General features: G+C 31.2%; 6 protein-coding genes and 1 long non-coding RNA gene across 10 annotated transcripts in view; 4 read left to right on the forward strand and 3 right to left on the reverse strand.

The window, feature by feature from the left end:
- Positions 1-58: 58 nt before the first annotated feature.
- Positions 59-1,204, forward strand: LOC126872503 (selenoprotein K-like). The gene is made up of 4 exons (XM_050632559.1): positions 59-221; positions 339-420; positions 501-575; positions 657-1,204. Exons 1-4 carry the CDS (start codon positions 203-205, stop codon positions 748-750), a joined length of 270 nt encoding a protein of 89 aa, XP_050488516.1. The 5' UTR covers positions 59-202; the 3' UTR covers positions 751-1,204.
- LOC126871848 (protein HBS1) lies at positions 888-5,450 on the reverse strand. Of its 2 annotated transcripts, XM_050631120.1 has the most exons (10): positions 5,308-5,450; positions 5,138-5,203; positions 4,757-5,056; positions 4,640-4,681; positions 4,446-4,523; positions 2,589-3,141; positions 2,291-2,520; positions 2,026-2,221; positions 1,737-1,942; positions 888-1,662 (listed from the first exon to the last, which is right to left on the reverse strand). In XM_050631120.1, the coding sequence occupies exons 1-10, from the start codon at positions 5,348-5,350 to the stop codon at positions 1,208-1,210; spliced, it is 2,169 nt and encodes a 722-aa protein (XP_050487077.1). In that variant the 5' UTR covers positions 5,351-5,450; the 3' UTR covers positions 888-1,207. The 2 variants fall into 2 exon arrangements, with proteins under 2 accessions (XP_050487077.1, XP_050487086.1); XM_050631129.1 differs by lacking the exon at positions 4,446-4,523.
- LOC126872138 (cytosolic non-specific dipeptidase) lies at positions 5,333-8,299 on the forward strand. Of its 2 annotated transcripts, none has more exons than XM_050631766.1 (6): positions 5,333-5,480; positions 6,196-6,320; positions 6,399-6,849; positions 6,990-7,415; positions 7,503-7,976; positions 8,056-8,299. In XM_050631766.1, exons 2-6 carry the CDS (start codon positions 6,280-6,282, stop codon positions 8,098-8,100), a joined length of 1,437 nt encoding a protein of 478 aa, XP_050487723.1. In that variant the 5' UTR covers positions 5,333-5,480; positions 6,196-6,279; the 3' UTR covers positions 8,101-8,299. The 2 variants fall into 2 exon arrangements, with proteins under 2 accessions (XP_050487723.1, XP_050487715.1); XM_050631758.1 differs by lacking the exon at positions 5,333-5,480 and adding an exon at positions 5,487-5,706.
- On the reverse strand, positions 8,131-10,634 carry LOC126872148 (alpha-L-fucosidase). Its single transcript, XM_050631779.1, has 7 exons — positions 10,486-10,634; positions 9,914-10,214; positions 9,531-9,782; positions 9,104-9,466; positions 8,803-9,021; positions 8,501-8,724; positions 8,131-8,401 (listed from the first exon to the last, which is right to left on the reverse strand). Exons 2-7 carry the CDS (start codon positions 10,185-10,187, stop codon positions 8,309-8,311), a joined length of 1,425 nt encoding a protein of 474 aa, XP_050487736.1. The 5' UTR covers positions 10,188-10,214; positions 10,486-10,634; the 3' UTR covers positions 8,131-8,308.
- Positions 10,635-10,716: 82 nt separating this feature from the next.
- LOC126872418 (ubiquitin carboxyl-terminal hydrolase) lies at positions 10,717-13,064 on the forward strand. 2 transcript variants are annotated; one of them, XM_050632358.1, is made up of 8 exons: positions 10,717-10,926; positions 11,022-11,074; positions 11,163-11,174; positions 11,374-11,502; positions 11,577-11,725; positions 11,811-11,952; positions 12,015-12,090; positions 12,202-13,064. In XM_050632358.1, exons 2-8 carry the CDS (start codon positions 11,039-11,041, stop codon positions 12,357-12,359), a joined length of 702 nt encoding a protein of 233 aa, XP_050488315.1. In that variant the 5' UTR covers positions 10,717-10,926; positions 11,022-11,038; the 3' UTR covers positions 12,360-13,064. The 2 variants fall into 2 exon arrangements, with proteins under 2 accessions (XP_050488315.1, XP_050488324.1); XM_050632367.1 differs by lacking the exon at positions 11,163-11,174.
- A 3,776-nt stretch (positions 13,065-16,840) lies between these two features.
- LOC126871948 (proton-coupled amino acid transporter 1-like) overlaps positions 16,841-23,063 on the forward strand; it is a 53,071-nt gene continuing 46,848 nt past the window's right edge. The window contains exon 1 of the mRNA XM_050631373.1: positions 16,841-17,050. The gene's annotated coding sequence lies outside the window, so the exon portion shown is untranslated. The remainder of the gene's footprint in view (positions 17,051-23,063) is intronic.
- Positions 19,162-22,881, reverse strand: LOC126872607 (uncharacterized). Its single transcript, XR_007692070.1, has 2 exons — positions 19,407-22,881; positions 19,162-19,335 (listed from the first exon to the last, which is right to left on the reverse strand). It is a non-coding gene; the product is annotated as an uncharacterized LOC126872607 (long non-coding RNA).

The raw sequence follows: 23,063 nt of genomic DNA on the forward strand, positions 1-23,063 counted from the left end.
TGTGTTGTATAATATAATACTTCTGAAGTTAACGCTACTTCGTTATTGGTGCTTCTATATGACGTGGTCTTAGAACGAACTGTCAAAGTACGAAACTCGCAGTTGAAGTTATGTTTACATAAACGTGATTAAGCACTATTTTATAGCCGAAATAGATATAAAAACAAATTAAACAATATCTTTTATAAAATAATCGTGAAACATGGTTTACGTATCAAATGGTAATGAAGCTAACATGAGTGAAATTTCTAACATTGTATAATGAAAATTTTTTATAAATATTATATATGTAATTAAAGCGTTTGTTGTAAATACAATCATAATTAATAAATTTTCAGATGGAAGCGTCTTATGTGGTACTCCATTGCATTTAAAAGTGTTTAGATTTTTCACAGGTATAATTTTCATGGTTATAATGTTGTAAGTAACCTATAACATTTCCTATGATTTATTAAATTGATAAGGAAGCAGATGCGTAATTGAATAAATTATTTTTATAGTTTTAAAACATTAATCAATCCTAATATGAACAAATATGGAAGCGAATATACAAGAGATTATAGACCTGGATCTGGGTAAAATTATAATTTTTAATATAACCGTAAACAAAATTTTATATTTTGGACATAATGTTAATATCATGTTTTCATATGTAGGCCACCACGTCCACCAACTCGTAGATTAGGAAGACCTAACACAGGACATACTGTTGATATTCCATTTGGAGGATGTAGTAGTTGTGCTAGATAAAATAAAGGCAAACCTTTACAACAGTAAAATAATACCATTTAAAAATTTTTACGTGATTGCTATAATTATAACATGTTCAAAAATGAAATTACTTAAGAACTTGGAAATTTTTATAATGAGAAGATAATGGGCAGACATCTTGAGAATAATTTTATTAAATGTATTAGATTATTTTTAAAAATGTTATAAATCATTATAAATATATCACACATTAAACATGCATTAAAAAAATAAATGAACTTTCTATTGCAAATTAATTTGTATGTACATATATATAATTACAAATTTATAGATACGGTATTATGTTAAGTCTGGTATATTTCCTGCAATATACAAATATGTAGTTATATGCATATAGCTGCAATATGTAAATACATAGCTGCACATAGTGATATTTAAAATTAAAAATGTGTTCATAGAATTAGGACTGCAAATACATAAATTTTTTATATTATTGTTATTTGATTTTTGTAATTAGACCAGCTGCAATAGTAGTTCCTTCTACACGTAACATAATTCTACCCAGTTGTTTGATATCCTTATATAATTCCATACAAACTGAATTTTGTGTTGTAATCTCAATAATAGCACTTGAATTTTTTGGTAAACACCGTGGTTTCTTTTTTATCATTTCACCAGTACTCCTATGAAGTTGCGCTACTAATTTTGTAATAACAGCTGGTTGAACTAAAGATTGTTGATGAATTATTACAGGAAGACCTTTCATAATAGGTATTTTCACTGCGAATACAACAACATGTGCTTGGAAACGTGTTGTTACAGGAACTGGATTTTGAGGATTACAAATAATATCTCCAATCCCAACGTTTTGTTGATCAATTCCAGATAATATTAAAGAAACTTGATCTCCAGCAAATGCGTTTGTTATAGATACTTCATCTATTTGTAAACCTAAAAATTAATGTCACAAACTTTAATTGCAGGTATCCAAATATATATAAGAAAATCATACATGATTGACATACCTTTAATCACTGCAGTTTCATTTCGCGGTAATACTAGAACTTTATCACCTAAAGCTACCATGCCTGTTTCTACGTGACCAGACACACAGAATCCAGATCCTGTGCCTTTAAATATATCGTTAACCGAAAATCGAAATGGTTTATCTATATGGCGTTCAGGACACTTGAAATTATTAATAACGTTGACTAATGTAGGTCCTGTATACCTGCATGATTATACACAATCACAATTAATACATTATTTTATTTTAAACATATATGTTTTAAATAAATATTTAAATAATTATACCAATTAGATAAAGGTTCTTTAGGCTTTGTTAATATATTTTCACCAGATAGACCACTACAAGGAACAAAAGTAACATTATCCTTGAACCCAGCTTGTTTCAAGAATACACTCATTTTGCTTACTATTTCATCAAACCTCTCCTTTGACCAGTCTACTGTATCTAATTTATTTATTACTACTGTCAACTGTGATATACCTGTAACAAAAATTAGTTATTGTTGGGAAATTGAATAATTTCTCAATTCCACGTGAAAAATTTGAATACCTAATGAACGTAATAATAGTGCATGTTCTCTAGTTTGACCTCCACTGTCAAAACCAGTTTCAAATTCTCCTCTAGTAGCATCTACTACTAACAAAGCTACATCAGCTTGAGTAGCACCAATAATCATATTAGGTATGAAATCCTTATGCCCAGGTGCATCTAATAAAGTAATACATTTTGTTTCTGTTTCAAATTTAGAATGACCAACATCCATAGTTATTCCACGTTCCCTATTAGAAGAATATACAGAAATCAATTAATACTAAAAGAGTCTATTGACTTCGTTTCCATTAATTACCTTTCTTCTCCTGTTTCATCAAGGACCCATGCATAAGCAAATGATTGTTTCCCTATCTTTTTACTTTCTTGTTGATATTTGTGAATTAATCTTGTTGGAACTTCTCCTAACTCGCATAAAAGTCGTCCTAATAAAGTACTTTTACCAGCATCTACATGACCAACCACAATTAAATGTAATTGTTCCTTGCTGTCTCCTCTTTTATCTTTATAAATCTTTGCAACATCTTTTTCTTCATTGAATTTTATTTTAGGATCCAAGTCAGGTGTCTGATGCCCTGATACTGGGGACTGACATCGCGGGCTATTTGCGTTCGAGAAAGCTGCTCTTTTTTCCTTTGAAACTATATTTTCCTTTCTTTTTACTTCTGGACTATTATAATCAGAATATGGGCTTTGAGAGCGAGGACTCTCAGTACGGGAATTCGATAGATCAGTATTTTCAGTCCCGCTTATATTAAAGCCTTTTACAACAGATCGTTTCCCAGCGGGAATAATTTTCACATTGGAAGGTGTTGTAGCTTGAAATGTATATTTGGATGACAATTTTTTACCTATCATAAAATTTATTGTAGGCTATTGTTATTTTGATATTAAATATAAAAAGATGTGTAAAAATTTTAATATAAACATATATTATATTAGTTCAAATATTAAAAATACATTTTGAGTTTAAAAATTCACAATTTTCGCTTTAAAACTTCGGAAACAATATTTACATGAAAATAGTACTTTACAGTAAATATATATAGTCATATAAGTAAAAGGAATCGATTTTTAATATATCATATTACGTCATCTTACATATATATCAATTGTGACTTTTCATATATATATATATGTATACGTATATATTCATAAAATTTATAATTCAACCTTACATTCATTGAAATATTTAATTATGACATTTTTTACCACAGAAACTTTGCGTCTAATTCTAAATCTGTATGTTACTATATATTTTGTTAAGTACGAGTGTAAGGAACTGAAAAATTAAATCTTTTTATTGTTTTATGATGTTCTTGTTGAGATTTAAGAATTGGCTTTTTCAATTTCCATGTTCTGCACAATGTTCTACCAAATAAAGATACGTTTTTTTTGGTATATGGAAGTTTAACATATCTAAGATAACTTAAATTTAATTTTGTAGGTAGCATAGCATATGGAATTTCAATATTTTCATTAGAAATCTGTAAGGTTGAAATAGGAATGACGTTGTGAATGTCTTCTAATACTTCCGATTTTGTATGACAATCACCATTTGTAGCTAAAAATGTGGTTTTTTTCAAAGTAGAATTTAAATCAATGATCCAAGGATCTGGTGATGGTGTTCGAGTACCACTTACATTTAATACTGGGTCATTTTGTGACTTTTCACTTTGCGAGTTACTTTCAATAATAGTGTTAGGATAATCTCTTGAAAAGGCAAAGGCACTAAATAAACTTTGTTCAAATGAATCCATAGAATCATCTGTCTTTCTATCATTTAATATACTACCATCTATATCTTTTTGAGCAGTAGGTAAATCTAACTGTGTATTATTTATATCACTACAGTCATCTTTCTTAATTGATAATTTTGGTATTATAAAATTTGTCTTAGGCGACAAACTTTTTTCGTTAGAATTTGAATTATCAATTAAACTGCTATTTTTTCGTAAATGATGTGCTGTTAAATCAGCTAAGGTTTTGAATGCTACTGAATCCGAATTATTTTTGAAAGATGTAGAACTTGACAATGGGGAATTAACAAGATTACTAAACCCAGACAAAGAGGAAAATCTCATAGGAGAGTTACTAATAGCTAAGTCTTTGAAACTTTCTAAATTATTCATGAGACATACATTCTCGTTAGTACCTTCAATATTCTCTTGTTTGTTAAATGATAATTTGGGTATAATGAATGAATTAGACTGAGGCTTAACAGATGCAGCATCTTACCTTACCAATGGATGCAAAGACAATACATGAAACAAAAAAATTATAGGTTAAGAAATAATACTATGAAGTTATTTACTAATAAAAATATTATAATGTTGATAAATGATATACCTGGGTATGGTTCTAAATTATCCTTATTAGCCATAGATGAACCTAAAATAATTAAATTACTTTAAAAAATATAAAAGGAATACTAAAAATATACATATATATATATAATACACATACCAGTAGCAGTTTTTGGAGAAGATTCTTTTAATATTAAATCAAGGGCTATTTTAACATCAAAATTTGATTGAATAATTTTCTTTTTGATCTCAGAGTCAGGTACTGTGTCTCCTATAACATTTTTTATAGGTTCCATGCATGACATGAGCTTGCCCAATTCGATGTCTGTAAGTGTTACATTTTCATCGTTGAAAGATATTGGAAGTTCCTCATTATCTTCGTTGTCTTCTATTATATCTGGTTCCGTAATAAAGGATGCAATATTTTGTTGCTTACTTCGATCAAATAAAAATTGTTCAGCTGCAATTTAAACCATGAATATTTAACACCACATCAATTGCATAAAATCTGATACGTTGAATACATATTTAACAGAAGTACCACTAGGAGATACACAGTAGTCATCTTCTACAGAATGTCCATAGACATCATCGTAACCTTCGTATTCTGTAAAGAATATGTTACGTTAAATAAACTCTTTAAGTTTAATCAACAGTTTAATAATATTTAAATAAATAAAATTATCGTGCATTTATTTTCTTTTCGTGTACCTTCTGAATAATTCATGCATCGTACATCGCGATGACGAGACATTTTATAAACTTTGTGCAAAAGATTGCAATAAAAATACGATAAAAAGATAGCCTTTTCTACTTTATTATTTATAACCTTCCATGTTACACAGAATAGATTCAGCTACAGCCACGGTTTATGTGACCGTGAGGTAAGCTAAATTCCGCCATCTACATTGACAACGTTTAACAAAATAACCGAATTTTCATATGTTATCCGATATTATGTTAATTACACATAGTATATTCGTCGCGTGGATATAATTTCACTAATGTATTATCACTAACATTATCAGTAACATATTTTACTTAAACTGTCTTTTACTTTCGTTTAAAAAGTATAAATAGCGTAACATGTATTAATACCAGTCAGTATATGTAAGTATATGAGCCTCATTTATAATTGCATGATTCTTTTTGCCGTTATTTCAACAGAAAATAATATTTTTTATAAAATATATACTATTTTACATTAAACTAAATAAAATTAAGAATATACTAGTATTATCTGGTATTACATAGAACATATACATCATAGAATGCATAGAGAATAAGAATAAAAATATGTTAATATTCTTGATATCAATTTTAGTCTCAGAGAAGTATAGTTATATCATTTTTATTTTATTTATTTGCTTATATACATAGTTATCTAAATATTAAAATACTTCAAATATTTTGCAAATTTGACTCAAATTAACTAGTATTCAGACAAATAAACTTTGAATTTGAAACATAGAATATTAAAAGTAGGCTGTAAACTTATCAAAATTAAAGTAATAAATTTTGAGCCACTTATAATGGTGCCAAGCCACGCCCATGAGATAACATTCCTGGCTTATTGTACATATATATATATACTTGCAGGAAACAAGTTTAGTTCTTTCATTGCTGATTGAAGATCATTTTAATCATTTTGGGAGATATACTTTAATATAACAGACAAAAAAGATGACTTCAGAACTTCCATCTACATTAAAACATCTATTTAGGTATATATTTCTATATAAATATTTAACTTATTTTATAATATAGGATTGATATAATCTTGGTATTTATTTCATTTCTAGTTATATTGATGATCATAAAACAGAGTATATAAATGACTTAAAAGAAGCAGTAGCTATAAAATCTGTCTCAGCGTGGCCAGATCACAGAAATGAAATAATTAAGATGATGAAATGGGCGGAAATGAAATTAAAAAATCTTGGAGTCACTACAGAATTGGCAGATGTAGGAAAACAAACTCTTCCAGATGGAAGTGTAATTCCTCTCCCACCTGTTTTGTTAGGAACTCTAGGGTCTGACTCTGAAAAAAAGACTGTTCTTATATATGGACATTTAGATGTTCAACCAGCATTAAAAGAAGATGGCTGGGATACTGAACCATTTACTCTTGTTGAGAAAAATGACAAATTATATGGACGTGGAAGTACAGATGATAAAGGCCCTGTACTTTGTTGGATTCATGCATTACAGGCTTATAAAGCTATTGGAACAGATATCCCTGTTAATCTCAAGGTATTTTTAATTGTAAATTTTCTATATGTTTTCTATATGTTAATATATTTCTATATGTTGATTTATTCAATTATAAACTTTCTATATGTTATTTTGCAATTTCATTTATTATATATTTTTTTATTGTTTAATTGTTGTAGTTTGTCTTTGAGGGTATGGAAGAAAGTGGTAGTGAAGGATTAGATGACCTTCTTTTAGCACGAAAAGATACATTTTTGCAAGGTGTAGATTATGTGTGCATATCTGATAATTACTGGCTGGGTACCAAAAAACCTTGTATTACGTATGGCTTAAGAGGTATCTGTTATTTCCAAGTGGAAGTAACTTGTGCTGTTAAAGATCTACATAGTGGTACATTTGGTGGATCTATACATGAGGGAATGGCAGATTTAATATATTTGTTAAATACATTAGTTGATGTAAATGGGAAAATTTTAATAGATGGTATTTATGATAATGTAACAAAAATTGTGGAAAAGGAAATAGAATCCTATAAAACAATAGAATTCGATGTTGCTGAATTCAGGGGCTCTGTTGGAACTAGTAAATTAGCTCATGAAGATAAAGTAAATATTTATAATTGAACTTACTACTGATATATTTTATACATTATTACATATATAGTTATACATTACATTATATTATATTGTTAGATTCAATTATTGATGCATCGGTGGAGACAGCCCAGTTTATCACTTCATGGAATACAAGGCGCATTTAGTGAGCCAGGTGCAAAAACTGTTATTCCAGGAAAAGTTATTGGTAAATTTTCAATTAGAATAGTACCAAATATGACTCCAGAAGATACTGTACAAAAAGTAACAGCATATCTAAACAAAAAATGGGCTGTCAGAGGTAGTCCAAATAAATTCAATGTCAGTATGTATCATGGAGGAAGAACTTGGTCTGAAAATCCTGATCATCCAAACTATGTAGCTGGTCGAAAAGCTACCAAGCATGTTTATAATGTAGAGCCTGATTTATCACGCGAAGGAGGCTCAATTCCGGTTACTTTAACATTCCAAGAAGTAACAGGCAAAAACGTACTACTCTTACCAGTTGGTGCTGGTGATGATGGGGCACATTCCCAGAACGAAAAACTGGACATTCGTAACTATATCGGGGGCGTAAGTATTTTCATTGACGATGATATAATTTGTTGTAACGGTTTTACTTAAACTTAAGGATATTTTATTTTTGGTTTAGACTAAATTACTTGGAGCTTATTTGTACGAGATAGCTCAACTGTAAGGTACATATATATTGAAAACATAAGTAAAATGTGGGTTTATATTGATGTACTCAAGAATTTATTTTCTTTTTACAATACAATATACAAATAAAAATTTGGAGGGAACGGAAGTTATAAAACGCTATTTTGCGACTTACATGTATCTTTTTTCTCAAGTGAATACAAAACATCTTTAATAAAATATATATTTAGATATCATTGTTTCTGTTATTCTGGTTTTATTTTCAATACCCAAGCTGGTTGTCCTTTATCAAGTTCTGCTGGTAATGATACAATCAATTTTTCTTTACTTTGTTTCCACTGAAATTGAAAATTAAAGTTATTATTTTACCCAATTATATTTAATATTACTATTTGTGTAATATGAATTTAATATCTATTCAAAACATAGATACATACTTTAATTAGTAATTTAGATCCAAGTACTAAAATTTGTGTACTAGGAGATATTTTAAGTGATCCTAAATATAATAAACCTTCATTTGGCCATTCAAGGATTATAGCATAAACTTGTTTTATGTTTTTGCTTTGTGTATACCAAACGGTATTAGATAAAGTATCATTTTGTGTTATCCAAGGTTTGGTATTGTAAATAGCTTCTCCATTTATCTTTAACCACTCACCTAATTGCATAAATTATATTTGGAACAAATTTACAATTACAAATACAAATAAGTACATTCTTGCGTTGGAGAATATACCCATTCCACGTAATCTTTCTTCGAATATTGGGCTAATAATGCCATCCTTTGTTGGTCCAACATTCATTAATAAGTTTCCTCCACAACTTACAGTAATTGCTAATTCTTTGACCAATTCTGATAAAGTCAAATATTCTGATAAAACAGCATTCCTACGAAATCCCCAAGATTTTCTATCAATTGTCATGCAGTTTTCCCATTTATGTGGTAGAAGTACTCCTAAAGATCTCAAAATAAAAGTGAAATAAAGAAGCAATATAAATTTCAAGCATGTATGTTGGTTATACTAAATTGAATTTACCAGGATTATAACGATCAGAACATGTGTAAAAATCACCATGATGACATGGTATATTTTGTCCCCATCTATCATTTACTACAACTGTATCTTTCACAGGACTTTCATTGTACAACCAAGCTAAAAATTCTTTTGATTTCCAATAAACATCTGGTGCTTCCCAGTCGCCATCAGACCATACAATTTCTGGTTTATATTTTTCTACTACTTCGTGTAATTCAGGAATTATCTTTTGACGAACAAAAATTTGGGTTGTAAAATTGTTATCTTTATCAGATAAATATAGAGGATTATACCATTCATACAAAGAATGGTAAAGACCAAATCTCAAATTAGTTGAATTTCTTATTGCTGTAGCCAATTCACCTAAAAATCATTAATTACAGTTACAAAATAATTTAAACAGTAAAAAATTCAATTTAATAATTACCTATAAGATCTTTTTTTGGTCCTACATCTGCAGAGTTCCAACTGAACGAATATTTTGAAGGCCATAATGTATATCCCTCATGATGTTTGCTTGTTAATACAACATATTTTGCACCTGAAGCTTGAAATAATTCACTCCATTGCGTTGCGTTAAAAAATTCAGCAGTAAATTCATGAGCAAAGTCTTGATACGTAAAACTAGGCGGATACCTTTGTTTCATAAAGTCACGGTATTTAGTATCAATCTGTTCTTCTGAAAATGAAAGTTTGTCTTGAATTCTTTATAAATTTATATCATTTTGCAAAAAGTAAACAATTTTGACTGAAATAAATAAATAATAATATAAATTTGGTTGTAATTAATAGTAATAGTGATAAAAATACCTTTCCAATTATTCCAAAACCATTCAGAGCCAAAACTAGGAACACTAAAAACACCCCAGTGAATAAAGATACCAATTTTTGCATCATCATACCAAGTTGGAAGCGGACGTCTATCTAAACTATCCCATGTTGGAGAATACTGGTTTATTTCTGTTTTTATAGGCCAAAGTGTTTCATGGCTTTTTATATCTGACGTTTCTAATACATATTGATTTCTCCCCCACGTTGTATATATCATTGAGGAAATGAATAAAATGTAACTTTGTAAAATCATTGTATTGAACAGTATTTATACTATTTACTGCAAATAAATTATGGAAAATATTTACACAAATATTCATACTTTATCACATAAAAGATTAAAGATTAAGGTGGAAACCCGCTTATCGATTCTGATTTCATTTAATTTATGATAAGATTGAATAACATAAATTAATTTTTTTTATTTGTCAAATTTGTTGTTTCATTATAAAATATGTTAAAATAATTGATATAGATATAATATATAAGTGAATTATTATGAATATAAAATCAATACTTAAAATAAGGGCGATAAATGTTCATAAAATTACCCTTTGTTATGTTTTTTAAAAATCTTATAAATATATTTTATAAAATAGAGAAAAAATATTCATTTTGATATATGCTTCTGACATATGTACATAGTATGTAGTCGTTGATATAAATTTCATGAAATAATCTGATTTTATTAAACCGGTAGCCATGTTGACTACTGCAGACAAATGAAAAATTTAAAAAAGTACATTGAACACTTTACCATAATACTAATAAAGTAAGCTACGAACAAAACAACTAAATATTTTGTTATTAATTATTCTATTATAAGTTCATTTTAATATTGATCTTATCTACTGCCCAATAATGTGTCATCAAATTGTGTCAATGTCACAGGATTTCGGCAAATTCGTCTGAGTGTGATAAATTGATAACAACATTAAAATTTTGCACGTATAATACGGCAAATACGCTTTTGTGAATTTATAATATCTGTTGTAAGTAATCGTTTTCGTAAAAATTCTTTTTGAAAAGTATATACAGCGAATTAGAAGTTAGAATATGAAACTTTAAATTTGCCGATATCTTTTAGAATCAACAAAATTCATCATGTCATCTTGGATTCCGATGGAATCTAATCCAGAAGTAAGAATTTGTATTTTCATCATAATCATTAAAATGAAAAATATATATGTATAATATCTTTTTACATAATTTCATTTCTTTGTTTTAGGTTATGACAAAGGTAAATCATAATGATTTTCCATTATTGATATTGATATTTAATCTTGTAATTATGTTATAAATAAGTCTTACATTTTATTTAAAGATTAAAGACAATACATCTATTTATGTATTAAATGATTTATTTATATTATTGTAAAGTAAACTTGTTAATAATTTTGTAGTTATTAAACTTTATAATTCAAAGATTTGTTTTACAGTTTTTACATAAATTAGGCGTAGCAAAAGATTGGTCTGTTGTTGATGTTTATGGTCTGGAACCTGATCTGTTGGCACTTGTACCTAAACCAGTTGTTGCTGTTATTTTGCTATATCCTTTATCCAAAAAGGTTTCAAAATAAAGATTATATTATTACATTTTATTACATAAAGATCGTAGATCTAATAATTTTATGTGACTTAGGGTGATAATAGCTTAGAAGACAAAGAATCAGAAGAAGAAGAAGATGTAAGTATTCCTAAAGATCCAGAAGTTTTTCATATGAAACAGTACATTCATAATGCCTGTGGTACAATCGCATTAATTCACAGTGTTGGCAATAATCGAGACATGTAGGTATTTCGTTAGAAGTACAGAATATTCATTTGTTTTTCAACAGACATTATATGTTGTAAATTGTTCAATTTATTTTTGCAGCATAGATCTTCAGGACGGTTTCCTAAAAACCTTTTTAGATGAAGCGAAAAATCTTTCTTATATGGAATGTGGGAAGCTTTTAATGGAGTCCGACGGTATTAGTATCACTCATAAAGATGTGGCACAAGAGGGTCAAACAGAGGTATGATTTTCTTGCTTTTTGTGTACTTACAGAAATGAGTACTAATCGAAAGTATTTGGTAGGTACCAAGCGATGAAATACCAGTGTACCATCATTTTGTAGCACTTATACACAAAAATGGAGTATTATATGAATTAGGTGAAAATTTTAATACTGCTGTATATACTTATATAATTATTTACTTAGTAAATAATTGTATAAATACTAATCTATAAGAATATCATATTATTTACATATGGGATTTTTTAGATGGACGTAAACCTTCTCCTATTAATCATGGTACAACTAGTCCAGAAACACTGTTAGAAGATGCAGCACGTGTTTGTAAAGAATATATGGCTCGTGATCCAGAAGAAGTGTGTTTCACAGTTCTTGCTCTTGCTAATAGCGATGCAGGAGCATTGTAACTCACTAAATACAATATAGCATATCCATTTTAAGATAACTGTTGAAATAATTTATTTTATACATTATACATGTACATCTGCTTTTTATATTGCATTTATTAACATTTGCTTATTACTGTATTATAATATGGATATTCGCGATATAAGTACGTATCAAATGTAAAACATATCTATTTCATCGAATGATAAAACCATAAAAAATAATTAAAATCGCATAAAAGCGAAACTTCAATAGTTTTATATCTTTTATACTAATTTTACTATATCATTTTTTTATACTATTTTTTGACGAATAAATGTGACGCAAATATTTTCATAAATTTTGATTAATAAGATATGAATATAAATAAATATATATATATATATCACTATCAATAAGTATATATCAATCTTATAGTAGTAGTTGTGTGATAGTTGTTTGTATCGTTGTTTATAAATATTCGCTCTAAGCAACTAAAAATATGTGTATCTGTACTTGCTATACTTATTAAAAATGTTTTTTCTAGAAAAAACGAAATGCATCTAGTATTCAAATTTATTATACAATAATTCCTACTTCTATGTCAACTATTTTTAAAATTAACATTATTATAAAAAATAATTTGTACAATTTAATTATCTTTAAAAGCTTAGATTGTTCAGCTTTCTACGTTGTATTATCATGTTAATGACTCATGTATTTCAATGAAATTTTTCCAAAACCTGGATGTAGATAAATAATTGTTTTTGACCTAGCAAACCATTCATATCGTGGATAGATGTTTACGACAATCAACGTGTATACGAAGTACGTGTATACAAAACATTTGATAATCCTTGTATAGTTAATATATTTTTGTTTTGTCTATTATCTGAGGTCGAAAAACCTGTCGGTCACTGACCAGAACCTAGTAAAAGGCCTAGTTATTTTAGATCCTCCTCTGAAAGTGAGCATCTTGGCTCCACTCTCTAAATAGTAGCCTAAAAAAACACGAAATAGATCCGTGATTAATTGTTTATTTACTATATCTTCCTATTTCTTGCATGATATGTTAAAATTATAAATAAAACGGGGGACAAAAACTTAAAAAATAACATCGCTGCAAATTATTATCGCTTTGATTCGAAATGAAGTAACTGAAGAATGTATACAAAATGAGGATATCGATAACAAACGATTAGTGTGCATTAGTCATTGTTAGTCATCTCAATCTGTTTTAGGAAAAATTTTGCGGTGGAAAATTTTCTACGATCACTGAATCGTTTGATCTTTTTATGGGAAAAACGATACATAATGTCCAATAAATTTCTCAATATGTTGCGAAGGACGAGACGATGCACATTTTCTTTCATACCGGCTAATTCTTTAGCGACCCTATTACGTAAGGATGTTTCAATTGTGAACGATATAAGCGTGCTGTGTAATAATTAAAAAATATATCAAGAGTGCACAATAGAAATAACCTATTAAAGTAAGGAGTCTCGCATTGTTCTTTATTGGGTTTTTTTTTTCGAAATTTTCCTTTAATTATTCTCAATAGACGATAGATAAAGAAAAAAAGTAACCACTGCACAATATATTTCACAACTTTTTGGTTATTAAATTAGAAATTGTAATTACTTTGTTCTTTTAAAGGATGATCAACGTCGAATTAATTTCCGAGGCAAAAACGATTCGGGAATCCCCAATAAGGAATTTCCGATCGGAGGTAACAGGATCTTATTACACTTGTACAAATATAGAATTCGATAGTGGTAGGCAAAGAATTCTATTAGTTCAACTCGATTTACTTGGACAAGCGCTACGTCATTGGAATGGAAAATTTGGAACGAAAAGATAGAAAGATAAAGCGTATTTCTTGCAGAGCTGGAAAAATAGGTCTTTCCTGACAAAAGGTACATGTCTTGTTCATAGACCATAAAAATAATAAAAATAATAATGGATCTAGGATTTACAAAATCGAATTTAAAGTGGAATAAAACTTTAAAATGAGACGTACATACGTATAAACAAACAAAAACGCTATCAATACGTTATCAATAAAAGTATGATCGATATACGCATACCAAGCGTTATCACTTGAAAATGTAATATTAACATTAATCTGTCGAATGACTGATGCGTGAGTGATGACTACTTCTACATTTTCATAAATAATAGCTTTTTTCCAATTCCACGACAATTGTACATAATACTTTCACCGATAAAATGTGAATGATAAAACGTGTAGGTTGACTTTTTCAAACTACATCGTATATCAGTATCATCGATAAAATTCTCAACGAAGACAATTTATTAAATCTGCATGGTCAAGATATAATCGGACAGTAAAGTAGCTGCATCGCATTATCGCTTTGACAGTGTCATATTGTAAAACTATTATATACAGGAATTCTATCTGATCGAGTAAGTATAATTCATTAATTGTAATAAGACTGATAGTTTCCGAAGAATTTCCAAGTTTAGGATAATTTTTTTGAGATTGATAATTCGCGAGGAATTATTAAGAAACATTTCCCTTTTGCGTTCTAAGTTTAATTCTTTGTCGATTTAATTTATTAAAGGTATAACAAATAATTTTATCTTTGTTTAATTTTTTGTTTTAGGAAAATTACGCATTATATAAGACAAGGATAACATACATTTAGGGTATCAACGAAACTTTTATTCACGAATGTTCATATTTTTATGAACATAACTAACAAAGATGCAACTTGACAAGACATTTGTTTATCCATTACGTATTATAATCTATTTGCGGTATTTTATATATTTTTGCACGTTATACGCATTTTGTGCATTTCTGTACTTCCAAAATTCCCTACAAATGCATAAACGGTCGCAATTCTACGACAAGCGTGCTATTATTTCACTTTAGGTTAGGTATCTCATTCTCCGCTTCAACATAGTGTCCGTTAGATTCTAATGACACAGTCAACTATCAAAGTCTCAGAAATTAACGAAACATGTCATGCACAGGTACTTATATTATGCATTCGTCCATGGCTGGTTGGATTTAAGGTCGTCCCACGCCCATAAAAATGTTATTATACGTGTACAGCCTCGTTTCTGCCTACCATAGTCTGTATATCAGGTACGAGAAGATACAGTTGGACAAATTATTCGTTAAACGGATGTGACTGATATATCGATAAATCCTTGCGGCAGACACAAGCAAACCAGTTTGATCCTCTTATCGTAGATATTTTATCGAGTGGATAGAAAAATTAGGAAACGTTGGGAAAGAGAGGAATAATTCGTAAAGGTATGTTTTATTACTACACAAAGATGAACACGCGATGCTACGCTGATAGTACTTGAAGGCATTCTAATACATGATAAGAGCGTAATAGGAACTTGGATTGGTTATTATTCGCACGCAAAGTGGTAATCCAACGTGATTATATCGCACGCGATAGCTCAGGCGAACATTGAACCAGCTAAAAAGGTTCTTCTGGAGGTCGAAGAGTCCTTAAAATTTGTATTCGTGCCGCAAGTATTATACTGTGCATATGTGATTTACAATACCGAAGAAGATGTTCATAAGCTCGCAGAATCTTTAACGAGATCGTTTTTTTTATTTTCTGTTTGATTCGGTATAAATTCGGCGATTAACTCGAATTGTTATATAAGAGCTAAGGGATGAAAATTCGTAACGCTTCGTCATCGAAGAGATACGAACTTAAATACAAAGTTCTTAAAAAATATAAATTTCCAAACAAATTAGAAATGAAAGAGTAAATTCCTTGGTAAAAGAACGAATTCTTAATTCGCAGATCTTAAAGTACGGATTTCCGAGAAAACCAAATCCGATATATCCGATCGATAAAACCTTTTCGAAAATCTTCGATTAGAAATTTCTCTAAACTAATACGCGGAACACTTGCACAACGATTTTTCTAAATCGATACGTAGGACAGAAACTGTTAACGAAAGAAGTGGAAAATCAAACGCTATGAGAAGATCAATTCCAACGGGACCAATAATCGATAAGATCTTTTGGAACGTCGTAAATTATAAATTTCCGAAAAATATTGCGAATCCGTAGAACGCGAGTGTTTAGAGAACGAAAAGTTGAACGAAAATAAACAATTTCTTAATATCTCGATTTAACAATTTTACAAATGTGTCCTGATCCCTCGATATGTCGATCCCTCAATTTCCTAATTTCTTCGGTCATCACGATGTTTCCGAGAAATTCGAATCGCTCGAGATAAAATATCACAAACGTATAGAAACGTTAGTTCGATCGAGGCAGGCTATTCGAGCATGTTTATGGGTCAGAATCACGTAGACGCGAGAAAGAAATCTGACCCTGACTTGATCGAGGTGTTCCGGAAGCAAATTTTCCAGTGGTTGAATGTCTTCATCGACCCCGGGCAGGCTGATAAGCGCGTGTATACAGAGTATGAATGTATACACAGACAGAGTTCGCGCCATCACGGACGAAATTCAGCAGCCGTGAGCATTTCGCTGACGATGATAGGCAAGAATGACACCGGTTGGGAGACAAGCAGCGGCAAAGAGTATTAGCAAGTAGCGAGCGGTCTTTGGTGGTTGGTTCGAGCGTTCTCAGTAGCACGACTCCGTTTCAGTCGCGCGGAAGCAGCCGACCGTTGCACGTGTTCACGGACCGGACGATAACCGCCACCATCTATGGGTTACCAGTACCCATTCTCACATCTGGATACTTTGAATTGACCACGAGAAAGTGAGTACCGGTTCTTTGTCATCTCTTCGTATGTAAATTGTCGGTTATAAGTATCAGGACATTTAAATTCTCTTCTACGATAATCGATCAACTGATAGATCAGCGAATTTGACAAGTTGCGAGTAGCAGGTCATAGATCTTTCGTAAGTTTGTATAGCTTTAATTTTTCTTATTTCGTATATTATTTATCGTATGTTATTGCTACTTTTTTTTGTTGTTGTTATTTAATGTTATTTAACGTAGCTTTTAGTCGACTGAGGTAAAATCACTCTAGCGTGATGATAGTTTGTCAAGTAGCAATATTAGTGAATCGAGTTTCAATAGTTATCGGTACAAGTTGTAAATCGTAGATTCCTTTTTTTATGAGTTTATTAATTCCTTCTGAAATCTTCCTCGTACAATAACGTAAGAAGTAATAATAGCAAATTGACAAGTTTACAAGGCGTAGGTTATAGAGTTTCTTCTACGAATTTTATAATTTCTCGTTGAACTTCGATTTTTTTGCCATCCGAGTTGTTGACGTCATACGAGGATGTTTTTGTCGATAATGTCCTGTAAAATTTCGTATCGATTCGATTGTGCAAGTGCTGCTTAATTTATTCCAGCAAATTTCACCTTATTTAGTATGTTACGTTTTAACGCAGCGGACGAGTACAGTATGACTTTGTAGTTTAATACGAAGTAACAGATCTGTAATAAAATAATTCGGAGATAAAATCAGCGAAAAGCATTGAATTTGTATTAAATATCGGTAGATGTCCTGATATGACGTACGACTGCCAGTCTACATATACGTATTTATGTAGTATCGTTATACTAGATTTTTGTAAAACGACCGATGAAAAAACAACTGACAAAGATGAACCATCAAGAAATGAAATTCGGTGTCCTTTTATAGAGAGTATTAAAACTGGATTAGTTGGGTATAATCGCAGGATCTCTTTTGCGATTAGAGGGCAATTTGAATTGGCTTAAATTGACTTAAATCGCGAAATGGTATTATTGTTATTTATTTGATAACGACGTTGTGGTTAAGGTTCAGATAAGATTTCCTAAGAAGCTTTACTCGTCTCTGTGTGTCGAGCTTTGCCTTTTTAACGTTTCCTGTATATTCGTGGTTTATCGAAACTTTATTTACGAGAAGCTTAAGTTTACTATAAGTTTACGATGCTTCATAAATCCCTCCGATAAAACGTCTCAACGCAATTCTTCCGAACTACTCGCAATACGGTAAAACGTTCCAACGCAGTTCTTTGACTTTTTGAAATCCTGCGAATAACTAACTTATCGATACAACATTTGTTTTAGGTTAGGTTTGCGCGAATTCATATTCCTGCGAATGAAATTAAATTCCTCATAAATGCAACATCTGCAGTTTAACCATACTGTGTATATTGGGTCGTTCTATTATTATTTTGTTCCATTACTACAAAATGGATCGTACGTGATTCGATAAAACGATGTAAAACAAACAACGTTGCGCATCCATTATTTCCCCGTGAAACGAAAGAAACCTTCGCGACAAACTAATATTATATAACACGTTAGTTTGAACAAATAAGACGTCTTTTTCGTGGTCCTTCATAGTGTCCTTCATAGAGAGCACAGATGTTTCAATCGATTTTAGTGGAGCACAAATCGATCTTAAAAAGAGTGATTGAATTATCTTTCGTTTGAACAACGTTCGTTAGGGAGATCAGTCGAGGTGAATAGCGTCGGCTGAACTAGTTGCTCGGTTTGATTTAGAGAAGGTTTTAAATTAACCGACTTGTGATCGGGACGACGCGATTGCACCGATAAATCGTCGCTTTTTGTCGATATTATTTACGTAACTTAGGTACACGTTTCACCGTGTGAAAGATGATCGAGCGTTAGCTAAGAAAAACTGGGGCACGATTCTTTGAAAGAATATTCGATGAAAATCGAATTTTACAAAATCGTTTTACAAAGTACGACGAACACTGACAGTTGAAAATCTATGTTCTTTAACCCTGAACGAGTGCCGATCGTAACTCCGCGGAACAATGGATCGATTCTGACTCGTAGATTTCACGCTCGCTGCGATCAGACGCTTGTACTTCGCTGTTCAAATAGTATCGATCTACGAAAAATATTTTAAAATAAATTTAATTGTCACACGAGGATACAAAGTATTTTAATCGAAGGATTCGTAAGAAAAACAACTCTCGTTCACGTTCGGTTTCTTCTGGAAAAATCTTCCATTCCTCTTCCCATACGTTTCAACGTCTTTTAACAAGAGTAGTTACATCGCGAAAGAACTGTACCTAATAAAAAACGAAATTATGGACATTTATCTATAGCTATACATTTCTGTTCACGTTGAACAATTTCTTACCGAATATTTTCAGCTTTCCGTATCAAAAAGTAGCGAAGAAGTATAAATACGAAAGAGCTGTTATCTTCGGAAAATAGTGAAAATCGAAAGTCAATGAGATATTTTACTGGTATAATATCACGGTTAATTTCGTCTCAGTTATTACTCTTTAAGATTTCGTTCTCACCGTACGTTCCGATACATTTATTCGAGCAGTTAATTATAATTCTGCGAAGGTGTCGGTAGTATCGTAGAAACGCGTAGGTTCGAATGGCATCGATGAATTAAAACTAACTGCGAAAATCATAGAACGAACGTGTTTAAACGAGCGAAGGAGACGCGCTTTTCTTTGTACACTTGCAAGTCGTTTTATGTTTATTCCACGTACGAAGTTGGTTTTGTTCGATGCTCTTGTACATATTTGAATACACAGGCGTGCATTTAATTTGGTTAAATTACACACACGAGTCGTGTGAAATATCTCGAGTGACAGTCGGCGAAGTTATGAGTCGGCTCTGTTGATGTTGACTGTTTGCATCACTGCCACCATCATTCATAAATATAATTTATGTTTACATTCCGCATTTACGATTCTCTACAGTCTATATCGTCTCGTTCGAAGAGTAACATGTCTCGAACTTGTCGATTTTGATTGTGAAAGTAAGTTATTTATCAGCATGTATTAATCAACCACTAACGAACAAAATTACGCTACTCGACAAGCACGATATTACGATTAATCGATTCTAATATTCTTTGTTTAGGTTCTGTTTCTCTAGATGCGTTCGTAAAGGCACAAATTCGTATGAACTATCGACCGAATGGAAGCGTGTCTAGAGAATTTTCAAATTTAATCATCTTAAGAGAAAAGCAACGTATTTTAACACGTATTTTAATTTTATTTAAAATTTCGGTCTATAATACATTTTCCATTCGTTCTTGCCTCGACAATCGTACAACTTTTAATTGTATCGCTGCCGATCCAGAATTCACTTCTGTTATTAGGTTGGTAACAAAGAGATTGCAGATTTTGTCATTACCACCTATTGACAAAATCTGCAATCACTTAGTTGCCAACCCAATAGGTGGCAATGACAAAATCCGCAACCGCTTAGTTGCCAACCCAATAGATTTGATCCACGACTATCGATATTCAAAGAAGCGAAATTATCGTTAGATAGCGATAAGTCGAAGCTTCTCTCTTGACAGTAGAACCGTGACGATCTCGTGACAGGTTTTCTTATACGAATTATGCGATACTCGCAATGGTATATGAACGATTTTATTGATATTTTCATTCAAGATTATCGATTATCTTTTTCTCAAGCTTTTATTACTGTTGCTACCTTACCTGGACAAGGATGCAGTTATACGGCAATTAAGATAAACGCGATATCTGTTACTGTTATTTAATTTCGAGACGTAGCTACCATATCGATTCCGCGTGTCAAGATTCTACGTTAATACAAGTTGTATCTTGTACAGATAACGTTTTTCGAGGATTATGTACAGCTATCTTAACAAGGTGTAAATTGCATCAAGCATTTTTGAATTTTCAGACATACTCGAAAGCAATGCTGTCACCAGATACTCGGATTTTCGACGAAGCACAGATCTTTACTTTTCTTTCTCCTATCTTGTTCGCGTTCATAATTCTATCCGTTTATTTCCGTTAGTTTCGTCCGGTCTGTGTACAAAAATTACTCTGCTAAACTTTTTCCAATTATTTGTCATTTTAAATCTACAATTCATTTCTATTAATTCGTTTGACAAATGAAAATATGTAGGAAAATATGATCGTGTTTTTATCCGAATAAAAGTCAATGTTGATTCTGCCGAAAGTATCTCTATGCAGTATCTTTGATAGTCGCATCTAGATATAACATTTTTATGGAAATGTTTCTTAACTTTAGAAATGATTCCTATACATAAATCAATACCTACTGCTATTAGCGATACTACCATGTATCACGATTATTATCACGATCATTACTACGACGAATAATGATAGAAATATGCAAATTTCTATTGTTCGCCATAATATCTTGCAAACTCCGCGAGTTAAGATCATTAACACGTTGCATTTCGTGTTTATCCTACTACGTTACGAAGCCATTGTGCCTCAGTCATTATCGTCGATGGTCCATTGTTAACGTTTGGCAATTATCCATATCGTCTATCGATTCGATGGATTACCCAATAAAATTAAAAATAACATTTAATATCTAGTTTCTTTCTTTTTCGTATTTTAATCTCATCCTTGAAACTTTAATTCCATTTGCTCGTAGGAACACGAACAAATACAATTTATACGAAATTTAATGCACGGGTGTTACATTAAATATCGCGTTAATCGAACAAGAACCATTACAGTTGTTTCGTTTAACTCGCGAGAGGAACCATGTAGAATTTGCATTCGTTTAAGATACGCTCGATTATTCTCGTATCTCTTTTGTTTTTCTCGTTCTATGAAATTAATGGACAAAAGAAGCGTCTGATGAGAAATATCGATAGTTAATTTGACATTTGTGCAATCTTGGCTGATGTATCGCGACACGTGCGAGAAACGTGCTTTGTATTGCGCCGCAGCAACTTTGCATACTTTTTGAATGGATGGAAAAGAATGCAAGTTTCCTATACAAACACGTCCAAGGATAACAAGTATAATAACGAGCACGTAGGATTTCAGTCAATGATCCTGCTTATAAGAAAGTCGTATCGATATATGAACGGAAACTGAACAAGGTCGTCGAATTTTATTATATTTTCCCATAATTTTAGATAGCGACTTGTCCTTCTGTTTATTCACACGAATATTCCACGCTATTCGCGTTATTATCAAGGCGGCGTGTTCTAAATCTCCGAACAGCAATTCGTCGTTTCAGGAATTAAGTTTATCGCTCGTTCTCGTTTCTCTACGTTGCTTCTCTTCTTCGTATAATTGATATTCTGCTTATCTGGATATTTGAAAAGTTGCTCAATTAAATAACAAACGTTCGTGTACGTAAAATTTCAGATTGTCCTTGGAACTTTATTCTTATCGTAGAATATCGTGTATTTTAGCACTGGTTTGATAACTCGCTGTTTTATTTGGTTGGTAATCGACAATTAGGTGTGTCGAAAGCTACGAATATTTGTGTTTCAGTCTTAACTCTTGGTAATATTTCATTTTCACGCTACGCGTCATATCATGGTACCTTCCAGTCTATTTCGTTTATCTCCAATAGTCGCAATGCTTCGGTCACCGAAAAATTTGGAAAAAATTCACAGCCGCTTACTAACGTCTCTGCTTCGTAATTTTCCAAACTAATCCATAATCTGAACTAACGCATAATGCATAAACGAATAATTAAAAGAGTAAATTCATGTATGCGCGAACGAAATTGAAGGATGCAAATAGATTTTACGGAAAGAAGTAGCAAAGTTAACGTTTCAAATATTTCGCGAGCCGTGCGTTTAACAAACCGCAAAATTTGTCCTTGCGACTCGTTTTGCAACGTGGAAAAATTTCTTCTTTTTACTTATCGTCGTATTAACGATTCAAGGCTCTTTAATAATGACTTCCTGTTACCTTCTGTGTCTGATATTCCGCATGATCTATCGAGATAACGCGTAGGATTCAGTAAAACGTCTGCTGAAATAATCGTGACGAAACGGACGAGCAACGAGTCAATTAGA

This window comes from Bombus huntii, chromosome 1 (assembly GCF_024542735.1).
Source record: "Bombus huntii isolate Logan2020A chromosome 1, iyBomHunt1.1, whole genome shotgun sequence".
NCBI lineage: Eukaryota > Metazoa > Arthropoda > Insecta > Hymenoptera > Apidae > Bombus > Bombus huntii.

Bases quoted from the DNA above. Each gene is read 5' to 3' on its own strand.
- LOC126872503 (XM_050632559.1), top strand. The intron at 421-500 runs GTAAGTAACCTA...TTATTTTTATAG, and splicing joins ATTTTCATGGTTATAATGTT to TTTTAAAACATTAATCAATC. The intron at 576-656 runs GTAAAATTATAA...TTTCATATGTAG, and splicing joins GATTATAGACCTGGATCTGG to GCCACCACGTCCACCAACTC.
- LOC126871848 (XM_050631120.1), bottom strand. From the start codon at position 5,350: ATGTCTCGTCATCGCGATGTACGATGCATGAATTATTCAGAAG. The intron at 5,204-5,307 runs GTACACGAAAAG...TATTCTTTACAG, and splicing joins ATGCATGAATTATTCAGAAG to AATACGAAGGTTACGATGAT. The intron at 1,943-2,025 runs GTATAATTATTT...ATAATCATGCAG, and splicing joins AAAGAACCTTTATCTAATTG to GTATACAGGACCTACATTAG.
- LOC126872138 (XM_050631766.1), top strand. From the start codon at position 6,280: ATGACTTCAGAACTTCCATCTACATTAAAACATCTATTTAG. The intron at 6,850-6,989 runs GTATTTTTAATT...TAATTGTTGTAG, and splicing joins ATATCCCTGTTAATCTCAAG to TTTGTCTTTGAGGGTATGGA. The intron at 7,416-7,502 runs GTAAATATTTAT...TTATATTGTTAG, and splicing joins AATTAGCTCATGAAGATAAA to ATTCAATTATTGATGCATCG.
- LOC126872148 (XM_050631779.1), bottom strand. From the start codon at position 10,187: ATGATTTTACAAAGTTACATTTTATTCATTTCCTCAATGATATATACA. The intron at 9,783-9,913 runs GTATTTTTATCA...TTTCATTTTCAG, and splicing joins GTTTTGGAATAATTGGAAAG to AAGAACAGATTGATACTAAA. The intron at 8,402-8,500 runs GTATGTATCTAT...TTTCAATTTCAG, and splicing joins GATCTAAATTACTAATTAAA to TGGAAACAAAGTAAAGAAAA.
- LOC126872418 (XM_050632358.1), top strand. From the start codon at position 11,039: ATGTCATCTTGGATTCCGATGGAATCTAATCCAGAA. The intron at 11,503-11,576 runs GTTTCAAAATAA...TATGTGACTTAG, and splicing joins TATATCCTTTATCCAAAAAG to GGTGATAATAGCTTAGAAGA. The intron at 11,953-12,014 runs GTATGATTTTCT...AGTATTTGGTAG, and splicing joins CACAAGAGGGTCAAACAGAG to GTACCAAGCGATGAAATACC.